The sequence below is a fragment of the Mytilus trossulus genome, chromosome 14, assembly GCF_036588685.1.
Source record: "Mytilus trossulus isolate FHL-02 chromosome 14, PNRI_Mtr1.1.1.hap1, whole genome shotgun sequence".
Taxonomy (NCBI): domain Eukaryota; kingdom Metazoa; phylum Mollusca; class Bivalvia; order Mytilida; family Mytilidae; genus Mytilus; species Mytilus trossulus.
The window spans coordinates 10,276,833-10,304,586 of record NC_086386.1 but is presented as its reverse complement, the minus strand read 5'-3'; the positions used below and the strand labels follow the sequence as shown (position 1 = coordinate 10,304,586).

Here is a 27,754-nt window from a genome sequence, read left to right as displayed (position 1 = left end):
AAAACGGAAAATCTCTAAACATTTTTATTTTGTTTGTAATATTTTGAAGTTTGTGTCAACTTGAAATTATTGCATGTATAAAGGATATATACTTGTACATATTTGAAGAGCTGACGCGTACAGCTGGCCGTAATATTTCCATTCAATCATCTAATGTGTTGTGACAAATCCAGAGTCCCGTCATCATTCATTGTTATGATAAACTGATCTTAGACTTATTGTATATATACTGATAACCAGAAGTATTGGACAGACAATCTAATCATCATGGATTTTAAAACCTTTACAAGTAAGTTTTTCTTTACTTACACTAATTTGAATCTTTTTTACCTATCATGTTTTTAAGTGCATTTTAACCTTCGATTTAACTTGCGTGTTCAGGATATGAGGCGTCTGTGCATTAGTTTCTAGGTCAAAATAGCAGTTATTTTAATTTATAAGTAGTTACACAAGAGGTATGCAGTCGATAAATAAACACTTCCCAGATAATAAAGATCAGTTTTTCTATTGTGTATATTGTATTGTATTGTTTGTATATGCCTTCAACCCTCAGGGGTATAAATGTGCATTTCATTAATAAATAAATTAACAATAGCAACGTATTATTTTTTCTGATTGATTGACTGTTGAGTGGCAAGTATTTCACGCATATTCAGTACATTTATTAATTTTAAGATTTAGTATGTGTATTCCATACACGTTCTAACTTTAATGTTTTAGATGAGTTGACACAAACTTGAAACTATACATTCAATTTGGATTTTGACTAGAATTACTGGAAAGAAATGAGCTCAGTGTATAGATTGTTTTATTCTTTTAACACGATAGTGACAGAGGCCAGTTTAACAGACATTTATTATTATAATTAACAAGAAAAGAAAATTTCTCAAAACATGCAAAAAGCTTAAAGTCATATAAAACCTAGTATGAAACGCGTGATAATAATGTTCAAGAAAATATTTTACCAGTCTGAACGCTTGCATTTCTTTGTGTACTTTCGTCTGCATGTATTGCAAATCAATTAATTGATCCAACTAAAACTCAAAGGGTAAAATGAGATGTAGTTACATAATCATCTGACCGGCAGTATAACGGTTGTCAAAGTTGCGTTTCCGATTGTCTCTGCGAAATATATTAATTCGGGCCATGTCCTGCCAGAACGCAGATTTTGAAATACCATGCAGAGCCACTCTCTCAGCACGTTTGGGTCCTTTTCAACAGCTCTTTGATGAATGTGCTTGTAACCTGTTGCAACCCTGAATTCTTTTCCATTTCAAACAAACCAACGTGTTCCAGTAGCAAACCATACTTCCGGCAAATCACCCCGATCGATATCTTAATTGGTGCAGTACATAAAGAACGCCATTCAACTTTTAGGCTGCTAAACTTTAGCCCTATCATAGTTTTATCCTTAATTACCCTGTTTTAATAAATAATCAAAAATAATATAACGTATTAGAAGAGATTTTCAGCAATGAATAAACTTCATAATTATTGAACTAAAACCTGTTAAAAGATTTTTTTTTTTTTTTGCATTTATGATTTTTCTGAAGAAAAAAAATGTAACTCTTACAGTTAAGTCATGATTTGATAACATTAAAATTTAAATATAATTACTATAGTATTAAAGTTTTACTATGTAATGTGTCAAACATTGTCAGGTAAGAACGGACATTTGACGGTTTTAGTCATTAATGTATTGTTTTAATACATCGTGTAATTTTAGTCATGCTTTTTGTTGGCAAGACGCAATTAATTTATTTAATATCTTATTATTATATTGTTACTAAATAACAAATTGTACAGTACGTAATTTTGAAAGCTAAAACAGTCAGTTAAATTAACAGAGTCAGTTAGTTTTAAATAATACATGATGATGACAAAATCTCAAATAACATTTTTCTAAAAATCTCGTTAACATGAAAAAATGACAAAGCATTTTATAATTTCTGTCACTATATCTTCCAAGATATGTTTCTCTTTTTTAAGTGTTTTTGATAGATATATTCACAAATTTATAACAACAGGATCGTTTTGTAAATAATTAGATATATACAAGTTATAATTAATGATTCGTTGTTTTTACCAGTTATTTATTTCTGGGTTGGAATTATTTTTGACATGGTTTTACGTCTGTACCTTAGGATTTTATTATTAATAGTCACATCATATTTTTTCAATATCAAATACAGTAAATCAATTAATAACTTCAGTTTCAACCCCTCAGGCTAAGTTAAACCGTAGATAATTTTAAATGTAGTTTGGGTTTGCTCATGCCCAGTGTGCTTAAAAATACCCTTGTAGATTTTCAGGTTACCAGGCAAAGGTCAAGGTAACAGTAATTTTTCAAGACAGCAATTGAGGAATCATTTTCGTTTCCAAATATATACTATGTTTTAAGCCGTACATACAAAAGAAACCTTTTAAAGGTTGTTTGAGAAATGTGACCTGTGGTAACACTGGTATTAAAAAGATAATAGTAACTGCAGTTTTTCAAAGCGCTTAGACAATTCAAGTGCACCGTTACGATTCAAATATGATATAATGGTATAGAAAAACCTTGCAGCTGAGTAACTAGTGACAAAAACATGCTACATTTGAGTAAAATGACTGTAAAGATTTTACCTATATCTGCCGTCGCCATATTGGGATAATCGTAATTGCAGTTACTATTATGTCTTTAATACCAGTGGGTAACTAGTACTACTTAGTAACGACCCCCCTCGGTAACGGACACAATTTGTATTAACAGAGATAACATCAGTAATACGTTTGCTATAGTAAGCTTTCTAAGCACGAAACAGATTTTAAACAATGTATGAAGATAATCTGAGTTTTTTTATAACGACTCTTAAAAAATAGACACATACAAGTCATTGGCAAAGAAGGTGTTATAATACCTCTGGTGGGAGACATGTGGCCAAGTGAGCTTTTCTCATAACGTGGCGTCTCTCGTCTGTCTTTTCCGTCTGTCATATCTAGTTTGAAAACGTGTCAGATGACACCGTCCGTCAAGCAGCATACAAAGGAGCTAAAATCAGAATGTATGGTTAAATGCAAGAAGATAGAAACTTAAGTGAGCAAAAGAATAATCAAGGCAAGATCTCCAAACAATTGTTCATCGTTGAAAAATGTCTGACGATGCCTTAGTTATTGCCCTTTGAAGACAATTGTTATCAATGTTTTGCAATTTTGCTTATTAATATGTTTAAACTATTATTGTAAAAAGATAGAAATTCAATCATGTGAAATTCATACTCGAGACTAGATCTTCAAACATGTTTTCTGGCTGAAATCATCCGTTCACTCTTCAATGGGGCTATTGCTCTCTAGTAACAATTATCGCCCAGATTAAGTGTTCTTCCTGATGATAGATAGCAATTTTAAATTAAAAAAAAAAATTAAAAAAAAAGAGTAGATCTGCTAATAAGTTAAGAAATCATCAGTCAAATCTTTATACGAGTTCTTTCTTTTAAATGTAGATTTTTTTCAATATTTTACGATTTGGGCTGTAATCTTCAAAACTATAGTGGATTGACAAACGTTTCAAATATAAAAAAAATAATGAAAAGTATCAGCAAGAAAAGACCTAAAATCTTAATAAGGCTCTTTATAATAGTAACAGATGACAATATGTTTTACTGTTTTTAGTTCAACTGGCCCGAATGGCCAAGTTAGCTTTTCCCATAACTTGGCGTCGGGCGTCCGTCGTCGTCGTCGTCCGTCGTCGTTAACTTTTACAAAAATCTTCTCCTCTGAAACTACTGGGCCAAGTTAAACCAAACTTGGCCACAACCATCATTAGGGTATCACGTTTAAAAAATGTGTCCGGTGACCCGGCCAACAAACCAAGATGGCCGCCATGATTAAAAATAAAACATAGGGGTAAAATGCAGGTGTTTGGCTTATAGCTAAAAAAAACTAAAGCATTGAGATCAAAATCTTACAGGGGTAAAATTGGTAATCTGGTCAAGATCTATCTGTTCTGAAATTTTCAGATGAATCGGACAGCCCGTTGTTGGGTTGCTGCCCTTGAATTGGTAATTTTAAGGATATTTTACTGTTTTGGGTTATTATCTTGAATGTTATTATAGATAGAGATAAACTGTAAACAGCAATAATGTTCAGCAAAGTAGGATTTACAAATACGTCAACATGAACAAAATGGTAAGTTGACCCCTTTAGGAGTTATTGCCCTTTATACTCAATTTTTAACTATTTTTCGTAATTCATAGTAATCTTTTACAAAAATCTTCTCCTTTGAAACTAGTGGGCCAAATTAATCCAAACTTGGCCACAACCATCTTTGGGGTATTACGTTTAAAAATGTGTCCGGTAAGCTGGCATTCAACCAAGATGACCGCCATGGCTAAAAATAGAACATAGGGTTAAAAATGCAGTTTTTGGCTTATAACTCAAAAACCCAGGCATTTAGAGCAGATCTGACAGTGGTAAAATTGGTAATCAGGTCAATTTCTATCTGCCCTGAAATTTTCAGATGATTCAGACAACCCGTTGGTGGGTTGCTGTCTTTGACATGGTAATTTTAAGGAAATTTTGCTGTTTTTGGTTATTATCTAGAATATTATTATAGATAGAGATAAACTGTGAACAGCAATAATGTTTAGCAAAGTAAGATTTACAAATAAGTCAACATGACCGAAATGGTCAGTTGACCTCTTTATAAGTAATTGCTCTTTATAGTCAATTTTTAACCATTTTTCGTAAATCTAAGTTATCTTTTACAAAAATCTTCTCCTCTGAAATAACTGGGCCAAATTAATCCAAACTTGACCACAATTATCTTTTGGTTATGCAGTTTTAAAAATGTGTCCGGTGACCCGGCCATCCAACCAAGATGGCTGCACAGCTAAAAATAGAACATAGGGGTAAAATGCAGTTTTTGGCTTATAACTCAAAAACCAAAGCATTTAAAGAAAATCTGACATGAAGTAAAAATCTATCTGCCCTGAAATTTTCAGATAAATCGGACAACCCGATGTTAGGTTGTTGCAACTCAATTGGTAATTTTTGCTGTTTTTGGTTATTATCTTGAATATTATTATAGATAGAGATAAACTGTAAACATCAATTTTGTTCAGCTAAGTAAGATTTACAAAAAAGTCAACATAACCGAAATGGTCAATTGACCCCCTAAGGAGTTATTGTCCTTTACAGTCAATTCTTAACAATTTTCCACAGAAACTACTGGATCAAGTTGGTTATAGATAGAGATAATTGTAAGCAGCAAGAATGTTCAGTAAAGTAAGATGTACAATCACATCACCATCATCAAAACACAATTTTGTGATGAATCCATCTGCGTCCTTTGTTTAATATTCACATAGACCAAGGTGAGCGACACAGGGTCTTAGGAGCCTCTAGTTTTGTTGTTGTCAACAGCTGTCATCTTTAGGTACTCTGGCTTCCACAACCAATAAAATAAACTGTATGAAAATAACTTTATACGTCAAACATCAATAGTTATATTTCTTTTTTGAATAGGGTTAATACTATCAACATAAAGTAGGAGGGAATACATATGTTGACGATAAATTCACAACATCATAACCAAAAGAAACCGACGAAAGATGAAAATATGTACTACGTTCTACTAAGAAAATCAGGTTCATCATGAGCGGTTCTAAACTCTTTTCTTATTTTCTTATTCACATATGATAGTAGCAGATACTTATGTGTTACGAGATTCAAGTTCAAATGTTTAAAACATATTATATTTCTCTCTGATGATGAAGAGATAGAAACCCATCAATATTTGATTGTGAATAAGCATGGAGATGTTCCAGACCGTACGAGTATTTGGACTGGAAGGTATGCGCACTTTTTTTTTTAAATACGCATACGGTCTGGATTATATTAAGAAGTTGGTTAAGTTATTAGATACAAATGTATATAATTGAACCTCAACATAAGTTATTATTCAAATTAATATAAAAAGTTCACTAGTTATTTGAATTAATATTTCAACTATTTAAAAAAAAATCCCGTTATTCAATCTGATAATTTCATGTATTTAGCATGTCAGTATTTCAGCCCAGTATGCTGATTGAAATTGAAGTTATCGGAAGTTAATATAATGCGGGAGGATAAGTGTTTTAAAATATTTTGGAACTTTACAAAAAAATGCATATGCAAAGGAAACATGCATGGACAAATCATGTTTTAATGTAAAAAAAGATATGACGTTCTTGAAATAAGCAAGTGTCAACTTGGGACAGAGTCACAAAATAGGATTCAAGGATATAATCAATGTAGCTATAATTGGTTAAGGTTTATGTACCCTTCTGTAGCCATTTTGTACGAATTTTTCAAACCTCAATTGTATCAAAACTACAGATATAATGAATAATAAAGATAGGCCATTTAGTACATATTCCAAGGGGAAACTTGATGCAAAGCATTATTTTTTACTGTTTCATTGCATTTGATAGAAAAAGAGGACTTTATGACAAATAAATCAAGATTTTTATAGAAAATCCACAGCCTTTTATACAGATATTTTTGTTATAAAACTTGAAACATGAATTACTCACTTGATTTTCTATGATGTGCTAGTGTTTATTTTTTACACAAAGTTCTAAGCAACCTGTAAATTCCAAAACACCTCGTGCTGAGTCACAAAAGTCGATTTCGCATTAAAAAAAAAAAAAAATTGAAAATATCAGTATAAAAACGTTAAAAATTGAATAAGAATGCGAAGTCATATTTTATAGGACTACCATCTCATCCGCTTATTACAATTGTAATAAAAACTATTTTTATAACTAAAAACAAAGATTTTGATAAATGTTTAACTGCAACAGTTGTTTAGAAATGTTTCTGCGTGGCCTTGTTCTTTCTCAACTTTTTTATATTTTTATAGAATTCATAATTTCCGTTTGAGTGTGATGTTTTTTTTTAATTGTTTGTTGCATGTGTATGTCGAAACTGATCTTCGCATGTAACTTAGTCCGAACACCCATAGGTGTCAATCTAATTCATGGTATTATATAATTCTCTTGGCATATTGCTTTTTTTTAATTTGAAAAATCTCATTTTCCTATGGCAATCCCTAGGGTTTCTAATCATATTTAACCATCTGGTGTTTGGTTCAATTCTTACCCTTCAAGCATATGTCGCACCATGATTATGCTTTTTGTATGTCATGTAAAAACAAAAATGTACTTGTATGTCAATCTTTTTTGCTATGCTTTTTTTTTTATAAATATAAATCAAGTTTGAAAATGAAATACGGTTACTATATAGTTTCGACAATGAAATTTAAGAACCACCAATTCACATTTTCAAATAATATTAAAGTTCCTGTCTTTTGCAGCAGCCATAGAGTAGACTTAAGACAGGCAGTGAGAATATTCATATTTGCCTTAATATTTACATCTGATCATTAATCATGAATAATGTTTACAAAGTCAATGTTCTAAGTGGTATTGCTTCCATGAAAATTATAGATTTCAAATTTCCTATTGTTTGTTCATAAAATGATACCTTGCTTACAAACTATATGAACAGTTGTGACAATTGTTTTTAGATAGACATGATTGTATCTATATTTACGCTTTTTAAATGAAAGTGTGTTCCTGTAGTGTAACAGCGTGTAAGTCTAAAACATTATTTTCTAATCGGACTATCATCAGGCTGTTCAGAGTCTATATATTTACGTTTATATATATTGGTTACTATTCGAAAAAAAACATTTCACCATAGAATAACATATGGTCAAACCGTGTTGATGCCACTGGTCTAATTCTATATACATCGACTAAGATTCATCCCTTCTATGGTAGATCTACATATGTTCGGCAGCAAAAATTGTGTTCTTGGTTTTTTCGGCGCGTTACGATCCCACAGTACTAGACTCGAGTAAAGTTTTTCAAGTAACGGGGCAATAAAGATCGTGAACATAATATAATGATGAACATGTGTGTCTATTGTTTAGTATAACATGTTGACTTGTATGTCAGTCTCTTGTATCGTTCGGTTGCCGTCACATATCATATATATTATCAGTATCAGCCATATATATTTATATTTTTAAATATTCTATTTCCAGCTCTGGTTATTCTAACAGTATCTATTGATGTGGCATGGGCTGATTGTGGGGGTATGACGCAATGTATGGACAAGTTTTCAAGCAAGCTTCACCATATAAACTTTACTTTAACAAACGAACAAAGCATCATCCATTTTCTTGATGCGATATGTGCGTAAGTATAAACTAAGCTTCATACACGAAGCATTACTTTCATCTCGATAAAAGACTATGTAAATAAAATAACATGACATTATTAACTTACAACATATGCTCTAAATGCCAAACAATGTACTTAGTCTATTGTGACCCAGGCGCGTAGCTACGATGACGTCAAAACGCCCGGGCGTACCCTTGAATTTTGTTAAAAAATATTTTAATCTAAGAAAATAAAAATAACTTGTTAGAAGCACATCAGCTTTATAATTCTTTCTTCGTTGGCTTGTAATTGCGGATCAAATTGACGATATTTACTTTCAGTCATATGGTATCATATCATTTATTTTGTTTACTTTCTATCACGTCTGAAGCTACTGTGAGTTTTATACTCCCTTCCCTTTTGTTTTAGAGTAATCTTTTATCTCCTTTAATTCGATTTGTGGTTTACAGTTTTGTCGAGCCTGTTTCACATTAATTTTGTATTTATGACGCCAACGCGCGACATAGGGATCCTTAATTTCGTCGGCGGCGTCAATATCTATGTTTAGTATCGTGAGAAACTTCCTTTTTTAAATAATACTGCATTTGCCAAACCTTTGTGAAATTTTCCGGAAGTTAAGCAGAAATTGTTTATGGTCAAAAGAGTAAACTAACTGAGAGCATAATATTGAATATGAAAAAGTAGATGGTATGATTGCCAATGAGACAACCACCCACAAAAGACCAAAATGACACAAACATTAATAACTATAGGTCACCGTACGGCCTTCAACAATGAGCAAAACCCATACCGCATAGTCAGCTATAAAAGGCCCCATTAAGACAATGTAAAACAATTCAAACGAGAAAACTAAAGGCCTTATTTATGTAAAAAAAAAATGAACGAAAAACAAATCTGTAACACTTAAAAACGACAACCACTGAATGAAGTTAGTTTTTCCCGTGTTTTACGGACAACATTTAAATTAACAGGTACTATAAGTTAAAGTGTGGGGTTAAAAAGCTTACACAACAAATTCATTGTCAAAACTTCATCGAATTAAATGAAACCTCAGCAGATTCCAATCATTTTATACAATTTTTGTCTGAAGCAAAGTTTTGAAAGTAAATTATTTGTTTATTCATTCTTTTCAGTATTAGACTGATATACTGTGTGGCTTTATATAAATTATCAATGCATCAATCTTCATTAATCGTCATAAAACTTGGGAACAAACTAGTACTCCAGATCAAGAAAAAATATCTTAAGAAAATGTTGGATTTTTATAAAATCCTGTAAAAAGTAAAATCACAAAAATAATGGACTGATAAATTGATTAACTTTGGAGGGGGAATCCTTGACCATAAACAGGGTTCCAAAGAACCCTTTACGATATATAATATTCTATATCTCTGAAATTAATGTTCATTTACGAAATTTGGAAATAGAAAGGTGATTTAGCTGGTTAATTGCTTAACAGCTGTTGTCACTGGTTTTGACATTATCTCTGAATCCAATGACCATTATATTTCAAATTATCAAAATGAATAATTTAACGTAACAAATTAACCATTTAGATTCTAAAGAATGATACTACTGATGAGTTTTCGGGGGGGGGGGGGGGGGGGGTGCTCGATCTAATTCACTTCCAGAAATTGTTTTACATGGATCAGTTTGGGGTCCTGAGACCCCTTGCCATGGTTCGGGCGTACACGTAAAAATTACCTAGCTACGCCACTGATTGTATTCTGAATGACCTCTGGAAATTATAGACAATGCAGATGCAAAATTTTTCTTATTCAGATAAGATGTCTGGTGTTAATGATGCTAAATCTCAATCTTAATATTATGTTTTTCTTGCTTGTAATATTTGCATTACTTCGACAAGAAACATGTGTGGTGTCATAGACCTATGAATCCTGTTTTTGTCTAGAAATTACATATTTATTCGTAACCTTAAGCTTCTTCTTCTTCTTTTCTTTTGATACTTTGGTCTGTAGATACAAAATGTTTGACCCCCCTCCCCCCTACAAATCCAATGTTTGCTTCCGTAATTGTTTATATGTACTTCATTGGGAGATAATATGCTGACTTCTATTTTAGGCACATTTGTTTAAATCATTAATGTGATAAACAAAGATTGTCTTCTTAGAAGAATGTTATGACGTTGTTTAATATTTATAATAGGAATTCTGATGCCTTGGCTAAATGTTACAACCCAAAGAACGTAGCCGGGTGTTCGTCACTCTCACAGATTGTGTCGTATAATCCATCAGAGGAAAAAATGAAAGATGAGTTCAACAAAGTCTGTTCCAGAAAACAAGGTATTTAAGATAAGTGTTTCTGGAAGACTTTTACAGTTAAAAACTAGTGGTAATAAATATAATATATTATCCAAATCAAAAGTTGTTCAATGAAAACCTCACCCCTTTAAAATCACACTTTACAACGCGCCTTTTTTGATTTCCTTTCATCAGGAACGCTAACATTGAATAATTTAAAAGCCAAACATGTTCTGAAACGTTTACCATGATATAAAGTGATACTTTACACATCTTTAACCATATACAATAAATATAAATCAGATGTGTTATGACTGATAATGAGAAAGCTTTCCATCGTAGTTTATATTAAGTCGATATAAGTAACCATAGGCCTAAAAAAAAGAATAAAAACTTATCGTGTATAGGCGGCCTTAAAAGTCACTGGCATTAAACAAATGATAAACAGTTGAAACAGATATGCGAAATGTTTGTGCACTGTCAACTTCACCCAAGTCTTTTAAAACCTAGGAGAGTGATGTAACAGCAAACCATGAGAAAACACAACTAAAATGAACGAGGCAAAAACAAACTAGCATTACACATAAGGCACCGAAGCTTGTTTAATGCCCCTGCTTAAAGTGATGTTGTTTAATGTTTGTTCATGTAGTCTACATGTATGTATTTCTACATTGACCTGGGAACGTTAACGTTACTTACAAAGACTATTCTAAAAAAAATGCATCTTCCTATATTAAACACAAACGAAAAGAAAATCCAGTTCTTGAAATGCAACGAGATTATTTGCTAACAGCGATAACTGTATCATATTGGAAACATGATTCAGTTAAATGTTTAGAGCTTACTCCGTATAATCTGATCAAGACCAATCAACGTACTATCACAGCATGTATATTCGATCTATTTTCTTGTGTATAAAGCAATGCACATAACGTTATAAGATTTTATAATTAGAAATGTGCCAACCACAGAGAGCATACTGATATGACAAGTCATAGAAAGCACTTGACAAACAGTTTAATATATGGATATGTTATTGACTTTGCATTGACCAATAAAAATAAGTGCCCAAGTCATGTCCAGTTATTATTAAGCGTTAACATTCCCCTGGTGTTTATTCAAGTCCAAATTATTAAGGAGCTACATATATTGCAATAAATTGGGGTTTGTTATTCCATTAGAATTTAAAGACGTTTTATCAAATGAGACTATAGGACGCTATTGGGCCCATTGAAACCGGACTTGACCAGGATAAACTTCAGGAATAAATAATGGTAAATGCAATATGTTTTGGCATTTAATAGCCTCAACTAAACGCAAAACTTAGAAATTTAGATGCAGATTGTATACAGACCATTCTGACGAACAGAAGATGTCTGTTTATGTAGTTCATACGTGTTTCTCGGTATCGTTTTGTATAGCTTAGACCTTTGGTTTTCTCCTTTGAATAACTTTACACTAGTAATTTATTGTACTCTTTATTGCTTGCTGTTCAGTTTTATCTAAGACTCCGTGTTGAAGGCCGTTCCATGACCTATAATGGTTAACTTTTATTTAGTATTACATGTATGGATGGAGAGTTGCCTCATTGCACTGAAACCACATCTTCCTATTATATTTATTATGAAAATAGAAAGTCTTTTAAAAATTACAATTGGAGTTGTGGCTAGTTTTTAAACCAGATTGTTTCTACTATTTTCTACATTATATTATGCCTATTCCACGTGAGAAATATGACAGTTGTTATCCATTTAATTGTGTGATGTGTTTGAGCTTTTGATTTTGCTTTTAATTTTGATTAGGGAATTTCCTTTTGAATTTTCCTCGGAGTTCAGTATTGTTGTGGCTTTACTTTTGAAAAACCATCTGAACAACATTTAACAACGTGCTTATGCAATACAATATTGTAACGGTTTTTTTTTTGCTGTAGCTTATCAAATACGATTTATTGTTGTAGATCTGCTATCATTTATTAAGTGTCTTTCTAAGCCACACGTTGCAAGAGGAATGTCGGAGTGTGCCCAGAAAACGATGCAGAAGGCCCAGTCAGAAAACAAAGACTCATCGGATTGCTCGTATGTATTTCTTGTCATTATTGTCATTATGTACATTAATAAGTGTATCTAAAACGCGGAACATTTTTTTCAAAATACAAATGACTTGTGCATATTTATTATTAAGAATCGTTTCTAAAAGTGTCAAGAATTTGGACGAATGTTGGCAATACTTAGTCCTTTTCTGTGATTTTGTCTCATTCCAAAACCTGAAACATATTTGATGTTTACGCGATATTCTCTATACAAACTATATATGCATACTACCGTTATCATAATTAGAATAGATCATAGTTAATCTTCCTATTGTATACATAATGAAGGACGACGAGAAACCTTGGAAGCTATAAATTGTTATACAACATATCTAGAATCGCATACATATATGCATATATTATAATCGTTCAATATTTGCAAACTTGATTTATTACTTCCAAGTAGAATAGGAAATGACTATATATATAGTAGATCAAATACCTTAAAAAAAATGATAAGACTCAAATCATTATTCGTAATCACACAATTGGTGCATTGAAATGAGGAGAGAAAACTCGGAAACCTCACAGAAATTTAAAACTAAGAAATCAACTGATTTTAACGGGATTGAATGTTCTTCAATCGAGAAAAGATCAAATTCAAAATTGATATAAGGAGGTGGCTCGTGTTTTTAGATCTGACTACCATCATCAAAACATAGCATGACAAGTTTGAAACTATTTTATGAAGAATTTGGAAATTGAAAACCAGTATCTAACAATTTCATGCTATTATTCGAATGTAAATATATTATCTTGAAGTGATACACAGACCACGATAAACTCTCATTGGTAGTAAATGTCACCCCATTGTAGAATGACATAATCACGGAGTGTATTACCAGGATTATATAATCACAGACATACTGTTGTCGAAGTTTCTTTAAATTATTTCTGTGTTATGCAATAATAAGACATGTTGAATACTAATCAATATTCTATGCTACTAATATTTCTATTTGTATTCATTAAATGAAAACCTCTGCATAATTTTATTGCAGAATCCAATCAGAATTGATGTCCTGCATGTCGAATTCTATGGAAGGACAATGTACAAGAGAAACTGTCGATTACTTTAAAAGCACACAGAATGAGAAATACAGTATGACCTGCTCGGCGACATTAACAGTTACCAACATTCTTCTTCTGTGTTGTCTTCTTTTAGTGAAACAACTTCTGCTCTGAATTGTTGGCTTTCTTGTGAAAATTAGTGAAAAGATTAACATAATGCTGATATTTAGCAGACCTAATTAAACTAGGAAGTATTTTGCAAAATTCCCTAGTGGAATATCTAAAGAGATCATAGATCTCGTACATTTATGCATGTTACACATGTACAATAGTGTTTGGTTTTTTTATTATTATTCAACAATATTATTACACATGCTGTTAACAGATTTCTTCACTGGTACATCTATTTCAGTGGAGAACCCTGTAATATAGCTTCCTTAAGATTTTTATGTATTTTTTGTTATCATGTACGCGTAAAACGTAAACATCATTGTTCTAAAACAGACAGTTTAAGAAGAAATCTACGGAATGATTTGTATTCGATGGATACCTTTTATCGTTGATTTTATAAATAGATGAAAATAAAGTAAAATTAGTTTATCGATGTCTTAATCTCATAAATCGAATAAGAAGATAACTAAAAACTGAGGGAATCGTACGAATTGAATATCTTTGTCTAAAAACTGAGGGAATCATACGAATTGAATACCTTTGTCTAACAACTGAGGGAATCGTACGAATTGAATACTTTTGTCTGAAAACTGAGGGAATCGTACAAATTGAATACCTTTGTTAAGTCTCTTTTGATTCGATCTACATGTAGTTAGTATACTTGATTTAACACGAAATTATGCGTTGTTTTTTAGTGAAGGTAGTTATAAAAGGTATAAGCTTATAATTTGATATGTCAGACGCGCTTTTCGTCTACATAAGACTCATCACTGACGCACAGATCACAATAGTTAGCCAAACAAGTATAAAGTTGATAAGCATTGAAAATCTGAATTGCAAAACATTGTGCCAAATACGACTAAGGTAGTATATGTCTGGGATAAAAAAAAATCTTTAGTATTTCGAAAAATTCATACTTTTTCAAACAGTTAATTATAAAAATGACCATATAAATATACCGAAGTGCTGACTTCTTGGCAAGTGATACCCATGGGGACGACATGTCTACCAGCATTGGCATCGACCAAGTTGTGTAAATAGTTATCAAAGGTACCAGGCTTATTAATTGATACGCCAAACGCGCATTTCTTCTACATAATATCATGCCATTGTGATTGAACATACCTGATGGAGACAATTTCTTGCACAAAATAAATGAATATTTAATACAGGTTGATTCGAGTTTTGCATTGAAATTAATCTAGATCGAACGCAACAATTTTACTTCAAAAGTGGGGGTGGTGGGTATGGTTTTATGTCTGAGTCTGGAAAATTATCTTGTTTGACGCTATCAATTAACTTATTATTTTTTAGCTCACCTGGCCCAAAGGGCCAAGTGAGCTTTTCCCATCACTTGGCGTCCGGCGTCCGGCGTCGTCGTCGTCCGTCGTCTGTCGTCCGTCGTCGTCCGTCGTCGTTAGCTTTTACAAAAATCTTCTCCTCTGAAACTACTGGGCCAAATTTAACCAAACTTGGCCACAATCATTATTGGGGTATCTAGTTTAAAAGATGTGTGGCGTGACCCGGTCAACCAACCAAGATGGCCGCCACGGCTAAAAATAGAACATAGGGGTAAAATGCAGTTTTTGGCTTATAACTCAAAAACCAAAGCATTTAGAGCAAATCTGACATGGGGTATAATTGTTGATCAGGACAAGATCTATCTGCCCTGAAATTTTCAGACGAATCAGACAACCCTTTGTTGGGTTGCTGCCCCTGAATTGGTAATTTTAAGGAAATTTTGCTGTTTTTTGTTATTATATTGAATATTATTAGCTCACCTGGCCCGAAGGGCCAAGTGAGCTTTTCTCATCACTTGGCGTCCGTCGTCCGTCGTCCGTCTTCGTCCGTCGTCGTTAACTTTTAAAAAATCTTCTCCTCTGAAACTACTGGGCCAAATGAAACCAAACTTGGCCACAATCATCATTGGGGTATATAGTTTAAAAAATGTGTGGCAAAAATAGAACATAGGGGTAAAATGCAGTTTTTGGCTTATAGCTCGAAAACCAAAGCATTTAGATCAAATCTGACATGGGGTATAATTGTTTATCAGGTCAAGATCTATCTGCCCTGAAATTTTCAGATGAATTGGACAACCCTTTATTGGGTCGCTGCCCCTGAATTGGTAATTTTAAGGAAATTTGCTGTTTTTGGTTATTATCTTGAATATTATTATAGATAAGAGATAAACTGTAAACAGCAATAATGTTCAGCAAAGTGGGATTGACAAATAAGTCAACATGACCAAAATGGTCAATTGACCCCCTTAGGAGTTATTGTCCTTTATAGTCAATTTTTAACACTTTTCATAAAATTTGTAAATTTTATTAAAATTTTCCACTGAAACTACTGGGCAAAGTTCATTATAGATAGAGATAATTGTAAGCAGCAAGACTGTTTATTACAGTAAGATTTAAAAACACATCACTATCACCAAAACACAATTTTGTCATGAATCCATCTGCTTCCTTTGTTTAATATTCACATAAACCAAGGTGAGCAACACAGGCTCTTTAGAGCCTCTAGTTTTAATTTAACACTATAAGCTTTGCTTAAAATATGGATTCAATTTTTATTTTGTCGTCTAAACCAATATTTTTTTAAGGATCATATCATTTTTAGCTCACCTGGCCCGAAGGGCCAAGTGAGCTTTTCTCATCACTTGGCGTCCGGCGTCCGTCGGCGTCCGGCGTCCGTCGTCGTCCGTCGTCGTCGTCGTCGTCCGTCGTCGTTAACTTTTAGAAAAATCTTCTCCTCTGAAATTATTTGGCCAAATGAGACCACACTTGGCCACAATCATCTTTGGGGTATCTAGTTTAAAAAATGTGTGGTGTGACCCGCCAAACCAACCAAGATGGCCGCCATGGCTAAAAATAGAACATAGGGGTAAAACGCAGTTGTTAGCTTATAACTCAAAAACCAAAGCATTTAGAGCAAATCTGACATGGGGTTAAATTGTTCATCAGGTCAAGTCCTATCTGCCCTGAAATTTTCAGATGAATCAGAGAACCGGTTGTTGGGTTGCTGTCCCTGAATTGGTAATTTTAAGAAAATTTTGTTGTTTTTGGTTATTATCTTGAATATTATTATAGATAGAGTTAATCTGTAAACAGCAAAAATGTTCAGCATAGTAAGATTTACAAATAAGTCAACATGACCAAAATGGTCAATTGACCCCCAAAGGAGTTATTTTCCTTTACAGTCAATTTTTAACAATTTTCATAAAACTTGTAGATTTTTACTACCGGTTGCATTTTCCACAGAAACTACTGAACCAAGTTTATTATAGATAGTTATAATTGTAAGCAGCAAGAATGTTCAGTAAAGTAAGATGTACAAACATATCACCATCACCAAAAACATAATTTTGTCATGAATCCATCTGCTTCCTATGTTTAATATTCACATAGACCAAGCACTAGTAGCACGATTTCAGTCTGAAACGGTCATTTTGGTCTGATCACATCTTGATTGACTGGATTTACCGCTAGAGAAAATCGTCTAGATATTTAAGATCGTTAAGTCGCCATTCAGATCGATAGCCTCATCAGGTAAATCAGTTCGTTAAGGCATGTCAAGACGGAAAAGACTGAATCATCTAGCGGGCTGTTTAGACCCGTTAAGACCGTGTCAGACCAAAACAGACCATGGATACAAAATTACGTTCAAAATGTTCAGACCCTGTTTGGATCCGTTCAGTATACCGGTTTGATACCACGAGTTGCGCCCCTTCTACTCGATAATGCATTTTAGATTGATATGTATAGATCAAGGATTTGTATAGTGAGATGTATTTTAATATTATTATTTGAAGTATATTTTGATTAATTAAAAAAAAAAAAAAAAGATTAAATCTTCTGTTGATTTTTTATTTCTTTTCTTGTTTTGTTGAGGAATAACTAATAAATCATTCGTCTATATATGTTGTTTATTTTATAATGAATATTAGTTTATATATATATATATATATTGATAATTAAATGCAAGGACGTATGTTTATTGTATACACACCAAAATGTATGCCATAAATTTAACCTTAAAATGTTGTGAACACCGGTGAAAATGTTTTTCGTATTTGAAGATTAAATAGTAACGGAAAATTGTAAACGTTACCTAAAAAAGTTAAGGAGATGTGGTATGATTGCCAATGAGACAATCCACAGAAATGCAACGGAGGCAAATTAACACATGCATATTTTTGTTTTATGTATTATTTTATGTATTACAGTTGCTTGAATTCGCTATCTGTTGATATATGTCATAGTTTACCGTGAATCTGTTGCTTTTTTTATGTTTATTTTTTTTCGTGCGAGTTTCTCTATTAAACTTGGAAAAAAATATTCTCGACATCCTGGAATTAAAAATAAAAGACTTCCCAGATCCCGAAAGCTGATCATGATACTGCATTCAGTCTTTGTCGGGACCTTGTTAAAGTATCACCGTATAAAAATGTTCATTCAAACAATGTTGTATCCTTATAATATTTATTTTCTAATTCATATAATATGTATATAGTACTTAGTATATATGAATGGCGTTAATTTAAAAAAAAAAATCTGTGTTAGTTAAAATGGTCGAGTTCAATGGCACGTGCTAGAAATCAACCGGGTCAATAGGTAACAAAATCAATGATCCATAACGTAAGAAAGAACATGCCTATTATATTTCACAACTACTTTCATCATCATTCTTAATAAAAAGGTGTCGTAGGGCTAAACGTTAATAAAGAATTAATGAATTTGTGTATACACGTATTTAAATAGTGATGTCTGACCGTCAGTTTTTAATATACATGTCTTTGTTTTTCTTATCTTGAGCAAAATAACGAATTTGAATCTATTACACGTTAAAGGTTCTTACAATGTCATATATGTCTAAACACTAAAAGACCATGCAAAATATTTGAGCGCCGCAGGGAAAACCATTAAAAAACATGTACTGTTCGGAAGTTTGTTTCTATTCAAAAGAAACTTTTCGCTTCTCTACTTGTATAGTTTAGAGAGTATTCCTTTAAATTGTGTCAGTTATATAAAGTAGTGTGTATCATTGTATTCTATTTATTTGGCTAATTGTATAATTCTAATAAACATTTTGTATTTCACAACTATATATACTATAGGTTGTAGTGTGATTGATTGTTGGTTGTTTAAAGTCCAGTGGCAAATACTTCATGCATATTCAGGACCAGCTGTAAGTTTGTGACATACATGGAACTCACTGGTGTAGTTTTCACGTGTTAAAATGGATAAAAGAATAATTATCTTTTAAAATATCGAAACATCAGGGAGGAAAGGCGCATGGATTACCCGCACTTATCAGTTCTTTTCTCTATTTTGTGTTAAAATAAATAATGTTTTTTTTTTATATATGTTTTTATAATTTACGATAACTGTGGTGTATACCTGCTGTCAGACGAAAGAAACAATTGTGCCCTCTAAATTGTTTTATGGAATTTTTTATCGCATTGACGTTTAACACACAACTTTAATTATTTACTGTGATATGTATGTAGAAATTCTAGAGTACTGGGAAATGAAGGATGCAAATCCAAGCTTTGAATTAAAATGGTCATTAAATAGCCACACAAATAAAAGATCAAGTGTAAGTGTTGGAATGACATATACAATATATCACCATGTGCATTGTCAGAGAATTATAAATTTTGATTTTACTTTGGTAACTAGACATAATTGAAGAGAGGCAGTCCAATTTTTTTCTCCTTTTTGTTACGAGTACAAATAAACTGATTTTAGTTATTTCGTGAAGCATTTCCTTTAAATGATAAAATCGCGCGTGATTATCTAACAAATACTCACAGTGCAGTGTATTGCAATCAGGCGCGGATTTAGCCATTTTAAAAAAGGGGGTCCCAACCCAGAGTAAAGGGGGGGTCCAAGTATATGCTCTATTCAAATGCATTGATCGGCCAAAAAGGGGGTCCAACCCCCGGAACCCCCCTGGATCCACCGAGACAAATTATATCAAATTATAGAGCAGTCTAACGGCTTCAACTCAAAATTTGAACCATTCTATGTTGGGGGTTGGGGTTACCATTTAGTTTGAGAGCTCAAAGTATACAAGCTGTTTCACCCTTTTTATTGTGATGATTGGGAATTTGCATTAAGCCGTTGGTCACGTGCCGAGTGGCGCACGCTGATTAAAAAATCACGCTTATAAGAAGTTTTACTTTGTTGTATGAGTGCCAATGAGTCAAAAATATTATTTAGTTGTACAATAATTGGCTGATTGACAATAAAACAGTTCCATGTTAACTTTTTAAAATCAGAGGTTTTGGATGTCTTTAGTTTTCACCATTCCTGGTGTAAAACAGAGAGTCCCTGACGTATACCGAACGTTGACTTATTATACGAACTAACCACTATCACACAGTTTTTACAAGCATGGCCCGTGTTATTACTTATAATGTCATACAGCCAAATATTGTATTATCTACAATTATGTAATATTATTCGTTAATTTTTTTTTATCTATTTAGTTATTCAAAATAAATCAACCTCACAACACACGTGTCAAGAAATACAAAAGGTAAATCTGGTAACAGTAAATCTAACTATTTATAAATATGTTCCTGCATGGGTGATTTATACAGTTATATATATATAGATAGATACAGATTAAATGGTTATACAAAATGCATTCATGTACACGTAATAAACGAATGTGGTAATTTCATTGTTTGTCGGGAATACACGTACTTGTCATAATTATCCCTACATTTGACTGTTTTCCCCGAGGGCTAATCATAACCTATGCCATACGGCATGAAGAGATTACTGGAATAGTTTGAAAGGTTTTAAGCTATTATTTCGTACACACCTGTATTTGACACAAAAACAGTTGTATTGTACTAATTCTTCACACAAAAAAATAGAAATAGAGAACGAAGTCGACCTTTGCACAAATAACACTCATTTTCATAGACTTTTGTGTGTATGAATAATATGAATAATATTCTTTATAATTGTTATATATTTCAATGATTTCTAACGAAATATTAACAAAACGTTTGCCTTGTATTTTTATAATCAAATACTTTTATTGTCATATAAATAATAAAAAAAAAATGACCGTACCAAGTGATTATTATTTTTGCACACGACATCTATGCTGTCGTCCCTCCTCTAACAGACAGTAGACGGTTCTCTTGGTGGGGATATTGTGCATTCAACCGTGGATATGATAAAATATCTGTAATGAACAAAACTGTAATGTTTTGATAGTGTTATGTCCTAATTTTTAAGGTTACGCGGTTTGGTATTAAGCGGTACAATTGGTATGAACACATTTCGATATACGTATAAAATATATTATATCGATTATTGAAAGCGATCCATTTTAACTATAGATGCGATGAATTATCACTGTTAGTGCAGTCATTTTTGATGTGGAATTTTCGAAGATGCGAGGAATTTTTATTGTAGAATTATGTGATAAATGCACTTGAAACAAATGAATACACTTAGTTGAAGACTTTAGAATTTATGATAAATGTATTTTCAAATTGAAATACAAACTCCTCATTCATTCTTTATCAAATATATAGCTTTTCACACTTGTAACAAAAACGCTTCTCAAAATGTCATATTGTATTCTTCAAATTACGTTTTTCCTTGATTAAAAAAAATAAAATTAAAAGATATTTCTGTATTATTTTTAAGTCAAAGATTAATATTGCGGAGTTTCAGTGCAGTCTGTGTAAAATAGAGACGAGAACATTTGAGGACGTTATCTTCCACGCAATACATTCACTTGCGAACAGAGAAATGTGCATCTTAAAACGCAATGGTGACAGAAAAGCTTATAAAAGATTAACTTTCCCAGTTGTATCCTCAACTGTTTTAATTTCCATATTCTGAAAAAAGACAGTTTTTGGTAGAATAAATGTTTTTGACTCGATTGTTGCTTGCATGATTTTTACTGTATAAGGTGAAACGGTATGTGACATAAATTATCCACAGTCATTAAAACCTGAAATGTAAGGTGTGTGGGCGAACTTTTTTGTTTGCATTGGTACGTGACGTAGAGCACCCTTGATACAAAAAAAAATGATCCGTAATGCACAGCTCGATACCAGAGGAGGATTTAGGGGAGACAGGGGGTTGCCCCCTTTTTGGGAAAACATTTGGTTACTTTTATAGAATCACTGGAGCGGGCACCCTCTTAGGCAGTTATTGGGCCCTACTTATGAAAATTTCTAAATCCGCGAGTGGATACTACCATAGAGGTCAAACAATGCACATTTGGGTAATTGTACACGACATGCATGCTACAATTCATGTTTGATGATCGTAGACCCTTTGGACCTCTATGTGGGCTATTTCGACAACTTGGCAAAAAATCCCTAAACTGGATACACTGTTAGATTCAGCATGTCAAAGAACCACAAATATCCATAAGGACTTTTGTCTATAAATTTGGAGACCACAAATTTGAAAAAGGGACCAAATATATGAAAATGCATCCATGGGATACATTTGTTATTGAAGGCATGAGTGTAACAATATGATGAAGATCAATAAAGATCTTATTCTGGGGTATCATTTGGGGGGGGGGGGGTCTGATACCTGATCCCACTTACTGCTTTGTCAGATTCCCGTATCCCGCTTATACTATGCAGTTCTCATTTTTTGAATTTTTCCGTGTCCTGACACAATCATTTAACTTTCACGTGTCACGCTTACAATAAAAAATCGGCAATTCAGCGTCACGCTTATACCCCAACGCGACCCACTATTCTACTCTTTTCTGACTCATATTAAGCCCATTATAAATATATTAAAAAAGTGTGTTTTTATCCCTTTTTGACCCGTCTCGTTTCGATTTGAGCCATAGATAGATAAGATGTCGTATGTGACAATGAGACAACTCTCCATCCGAGTCACAATTTATAATAGTATATAATAAAAATAAGTCAAAATACGGTCTTCAACATGGAGTCTTGGCTGACACCAAACAGCAAGTTATAAAGGGCCCCAGTGTAAAACCTTTTAAACGGGAAAACCAACGATTCAATTTATATCAAGATGTACGTAATTAGTAGTGAAGTGTCATGGAAAATTCAAATGGATAAAAAAAAAACAAGGATAAAGATCCCTATACGATTTATAAGAAATTAAATGGAATACATTTGAAATAAATGAAATTTCTATTGAATTTATTTAGAGTGTTTTAAACCCAAACTTTCCTCCGTATGTTAAATTTGATCAAATCCGTCTCTTACTTTATCTATTGTTTGAGCAAGTCGGCTAAACTAAGGCTTTACAGCTAGTTTCCTAATGCACGCAAAGCAAAACTTTGGTTTACTTGCTTGCTTTTTTTTGTATAATTGTTTATACAAACTTTGTTAATAAGGTTGACATCTTTAAACAATATGTATAGGCATAGTTTAACCTGTATTTATATAATTATTATATTTGAATTAAATTCGGTGTTATCAAAATGATTGCACAATAAAAAAAAAACCAAAGCAAGCACGCTAACTAAAGTCTTGCTTTACATCATTTCATCATTTAATTTATAAGTGCATATATATATTTCTGATAGTTTTTCCGACCGATTAACATATTTTCAAGCTTGAAAGGAGACCTCTTTCAGCGGCACGAGCCTGAAACATGTACACATGACAGTTTTAAGTTATAGCTTTATAAATATAAAAGAGAAGATGTGGTATGATTGCGAATGAGACAACTGTCCACAAGAGACCAAAATGACACAGACATTTACAACTATATGTCACCGTACGGCCGTCAACAATGAGCAAAGCCCATAGTCAGCTATAAAATGCAATCCAAAGATACTAGTATTAGAATTATTAGAATCAAAGGTTAAAGTACTTACAAAATATGTCATCTTGTAGAATGTGATTTCACAAATATATTGTGTTCAAATTCGCAGTCCAAGTCAACGTTAAATCGGTTACACACATTTTTCATGTTATAAATCCATTCCAACAATATCATTTTAAACACACACACTAGCTTGCCTTTTCATTAATTTTAATAATACAAATTCAGATAAATTTTGTTTATTCCCATCGATAGAGATTTCTCACATTCATCCCAGACGTTAATAATACTCATGCACTTCAATTTTGATATTAAACAATTTATTGATACGGATGACTACGCTTTAAAAGTACGGTTACATCAGGGTGTAACAAATGTGAATTTGTTATTAATTGAATTCAAAGATAGATTAAACGGTAGCTTTAATAGTGATATGAACTAATTTTTTGAAGAATCGCCTAAATGTTTGTTGCATAGATGTATTTGACCCCAACTATTTTATTTAGATCATGCTGTATTAAAATTATATTTATAGAATCATTTACTTGAAAATATCGCATACATCTGCTCACCGTTTGAATATAGAAACTTGTCGATTTTATAATATTGAGAGATTTCCAAAATTTTGTAATATGTGTGATAAACAAGTATTTGGAGATGAATATCATTTTATTTTTGTATGTGAAAAGGATAATGAGTTTCGAAAGAAATTTATCAAACCATATTGTTGAAGAAAACCGTCGAATCTTAGACTTTTTAGACAATCAATGCGTTTGAATAGGGACATATAGTTCGTCCCTTTTTTTATGCTCGGTTGTGACCCCCTTTTAAAGTGGCTGGGTGCTCACCAGTATTTGTTCATAATGTAAAGCAACTTAACAAATAAAGGGAAATTTTTATTTCTGACTGAGAAGGCACAAAATTAAATTCATTTGAAAATGTGTTATATTTGATTATACTGTGCTGTACTGTTATATAAATGGGTATACTTACTTGTATGATTATTTGACTAATTGTTTAAATGTTAATATATTTCACTGATGTAATTGAATATTTGTAATAATTATTTTCTGTAAGTTGTATTGCTTACGAATAAAAGATTATATTATTAACAAAATAAATATTATGACTTTTCTTTTTTCATTGGATGACCATGCAGTGGTGTTGCAACGCCAAAGAACTGGTAATAGAAAGCTATTTTATAATTTGATGCATAGGACAATGAATCTTAAAAAAAGGTTCTATAAATTCAATTGTGAAAAAAAAATCACAATACCGTGCATTAACTCAACAACCGTTCATCGACAAATATTACTTGATATTCATTGAAATGATAACAAATTAACAGTTGATATAAAAGCAGGGCACCCTTAAATTCTAATAGTTTTGTCAAAAAAGATTCAAAGTTTTACCGATGCAACGATATTTTATATATTTTGAGTTGAAATGGCCTAGCGGTAGTCTGATCACTTCGAATCATGCGGCAACACGTTTAATCTTTGCTGAGCATGCGTAAAGTTTTTAAACTAAAATAAGATCTATATAAGCTATCAAAACATATGTCATATGTAAGCTATCTATTTTAAATCTATGAGGAGTTTCATGAAAAATGGAGGAGGGGGGGGGGGGGGGGGGTAGGGTTAAAGTCTAACTTTAAATATATATATAAAAAAAAAAGATCGAGATGTGGTACGATTGCCAAAGAGACAACTCTCTAAAAGCATGCATAGAGATTAACTTTACTGAAACAGAAATTAACAACTATAGTCACGTACGGCCTCCAACAATTTGAAAAATCCATACGTTAAATTCCCTTTTATATTCAGTATAGTTCCATAAAGTTATAATAGAAGTTATATTATGGTAAAAAAGGCTGTAAAACAATGATTCAGAGTTGACGAATATCAATCATAGTATATCATGACATGTAAAGCGTTGGATGTAGCTATAGATAGACAGACATTTTATACTGGATAATTGCTGCAAATTTTATATCAAAAGAATCGCTTTCACGTTCTATACTATTCTGTACTATATCAGAGACATAAATACAATTTTACACATTGCTTAGAGCCTTTTGGTCACCTTAAAATGTTGATGTCTGTATCATTTGGTTTCTTGTGGAGAGTTAGACATTATATTGCATATACTGTTTAGAAAAAATGAATGTCATACACTCGCACATCAATATGTAAAAAAAATATATGAAATATTTGCCACTGGACGTTAAGCAACCATCAATTAAATCAACCTGATCAACAACAACAAAATAAAATATTTCCCACTGGACGTTGAGCAAGCATCAATAAAATCAGCCTGATTAACAACAAAGGAAGACACATTTTCGTGCAGTTTGTATAAAGTTAAAAAAAAAAGGGTTTTAACTAACAATCAAGTCAAAATGTTGTTTAACTATTCACACATGTCCATGTCTGTTTTAAAAATTAAAAGGAGATTTTAACTAGTCTAAAAGTTAAAAAAAAAAAAGGGGAAACCTGTACATTACGCTTACAATATGGTTAATCCCTTTATATTCGAGGTCAAAAGTGAGACTTATATTGCAATTTTCTATTAAATTACCATTAAATGTAAGTCCTAACTAAATACACAATCCGTGAAAAGGAGAAACCATAAATTTACCGACAATCAGGCATAAAAACAACTGAATGCAAGCTCATAATATTTCGAAAAACACAATTAGAAAACAATTTACAGACAATCATAAAAAATCAACCCAATACAAGCCAAATTAATAATGAACCCAGAAAGTAATCATTTTTAAATGATCTATATATATTATATTTATAAGACAAAGTCGATCGTGATAAACGATATTTATCAAACAAATTAAGGTTTTTTTTCTACACATTATTTAATTTTATAATTTGTAAATAATATTTTCGGAAGGAGTGTGTACACCTACGAAAGCCGAGAAGGCTCACCATAAATTCAGAATTCAGCATTCAGAATTCGGCATTCAGAATTCGGAATTCGGGAATTCAGAATTCGGAAATCATTTTTATCAAATGTTTTAACATACATATTGTAATAATTAATATATGTTGCAATTGCGATATGAACATTATATGCCTGTTAACTATTCCACCTTATATAAATAGTTTTTTTTTGTCAATAATCTATTATAGACGGTGGGGTTGCTTTTCGTCATATCTTTGTGTTTTTTGCTGGGTTTGTTTTTTTAATTCTACCCCTGTACGTGTCTGGTTAGAAATATCCCCCTCACCACCTTCCAAATATACACCCCGACGTTGTTTTTCATTACTTTTCGTTCATTAACTCTCTCAAAAAATGTCTATTACACGATAATATAAATACTTCCCATCCCCACCAGACCCAATTCCCCGAAATGTATCTTGTTCGAAAAAAAAGAAGCAAACAACCGTTTAACGTCTAATTATTATCGGTTCTTCTTCACTATTGATGAGAATGCAGGTTGGCATATTCACTGTAAAACCAACAGATGCGTGTCAGATAAAGACATCTTCACAGTACTGACCTAAAATCAATCATCACTTTATTGGACTCGTATCTAAAACTATCAATCTGTATTCGTACAATCCATACGCTGAATATTTGTATCTGTAAACATGTGTTTATAACATCCCCTGCTGTGGAAGTAAATTAGCACTAGCATTCAAAATCTGCTAATTATCAAGTGATTTGTTTTTTTGTGATATGTGTATTTGATGTCCAAAAGATGTCACGCCGATTCGTAAGTATCCATTTTAATTTATATTTTAAGCGTTTAGATAGAAAATAAGAATAATGATAATAGAAATAGTGATAATTAATAGTTTATATTAATTTTATTTATATTGTTTCGACATTTAAAGTCATAAGCAGTAAATCAATTCAGAAAAATAAAGTTTCAATTAATACAATCCTCTTCTGAGCCTCTTAAGTAGGCAAAGTGTAAAACGTTGACTGGACAATTATCACGATTGTTCCAGTGTACGTGATTGTATATAGGAAGGAATTAAGCAATTAACTTGGTTAATTAAAAAGATGGTAATGATAATTGTATATTCCTTTATCCTTAATAGAGGGTAGTAAAGGGTGTACCTTCATGACGTACAACGTTAAAAATTCTTGCAAAATGACGTTAACAATAATTTTTAGTGCATGACGATAAAATGTACAATGTACGCTTTCTTTTCGACGATAAAAAAATCAGATGAATTTGAC

At 32.3% G+C, this 27,754-nt stretch overlaps 1 protein-coding gene across 1 annotated transcript; it reads left to right on the top strand.

The window, feature by feature from the left end:
- The first annotated feature begins 4 nt into the window (after positions 1 to 4).
- LOC134695806 (uncharacterized) lies at positions 5 to 14,171 on the top strand. Its single transcript, XM_063557222.1, has 5 exons — positions 5 to 289; positions 8,072 to 8,225; positions 10,377 to 10,513; positions 12,429 to 12,546; positions 13,562 to 14,171. The coding sequence occupies exons 1-5, from the start codon at positions 268 to 270 to the stop codon at positions 13,743 to 13,745; spliced, it is 615 nt and encodes a 204-aa protein (XP_063413292.1). The 5' UTR covers positions 5 to 267; the 3' UTR covers positions 13,746 to 14,171.
- Positions 14,172 to 27,754: the final 13,583 nt, after the last annotated feature.

Coding starts and splice junctions, on each gene's coding strand:
- LOC134695806 (XM_063557222.1), top strand. CDS start 268: ATGGATTTTAAAACCTTTACAA. Junction 290..8,071: donor GGATTTTAAAACCTTTACAA/GTAAGTTTTTCT, acceptor TTCTATTTCCAG/CTCTGGTTATTCTAACAGTA. Junction 8,226..10,376: donor TTTCTTGATGCGATATGTGC/GTAAGTATAAAC, acceptor TATTTATAATAG/GAATTCTGATGCCTTGGCTA.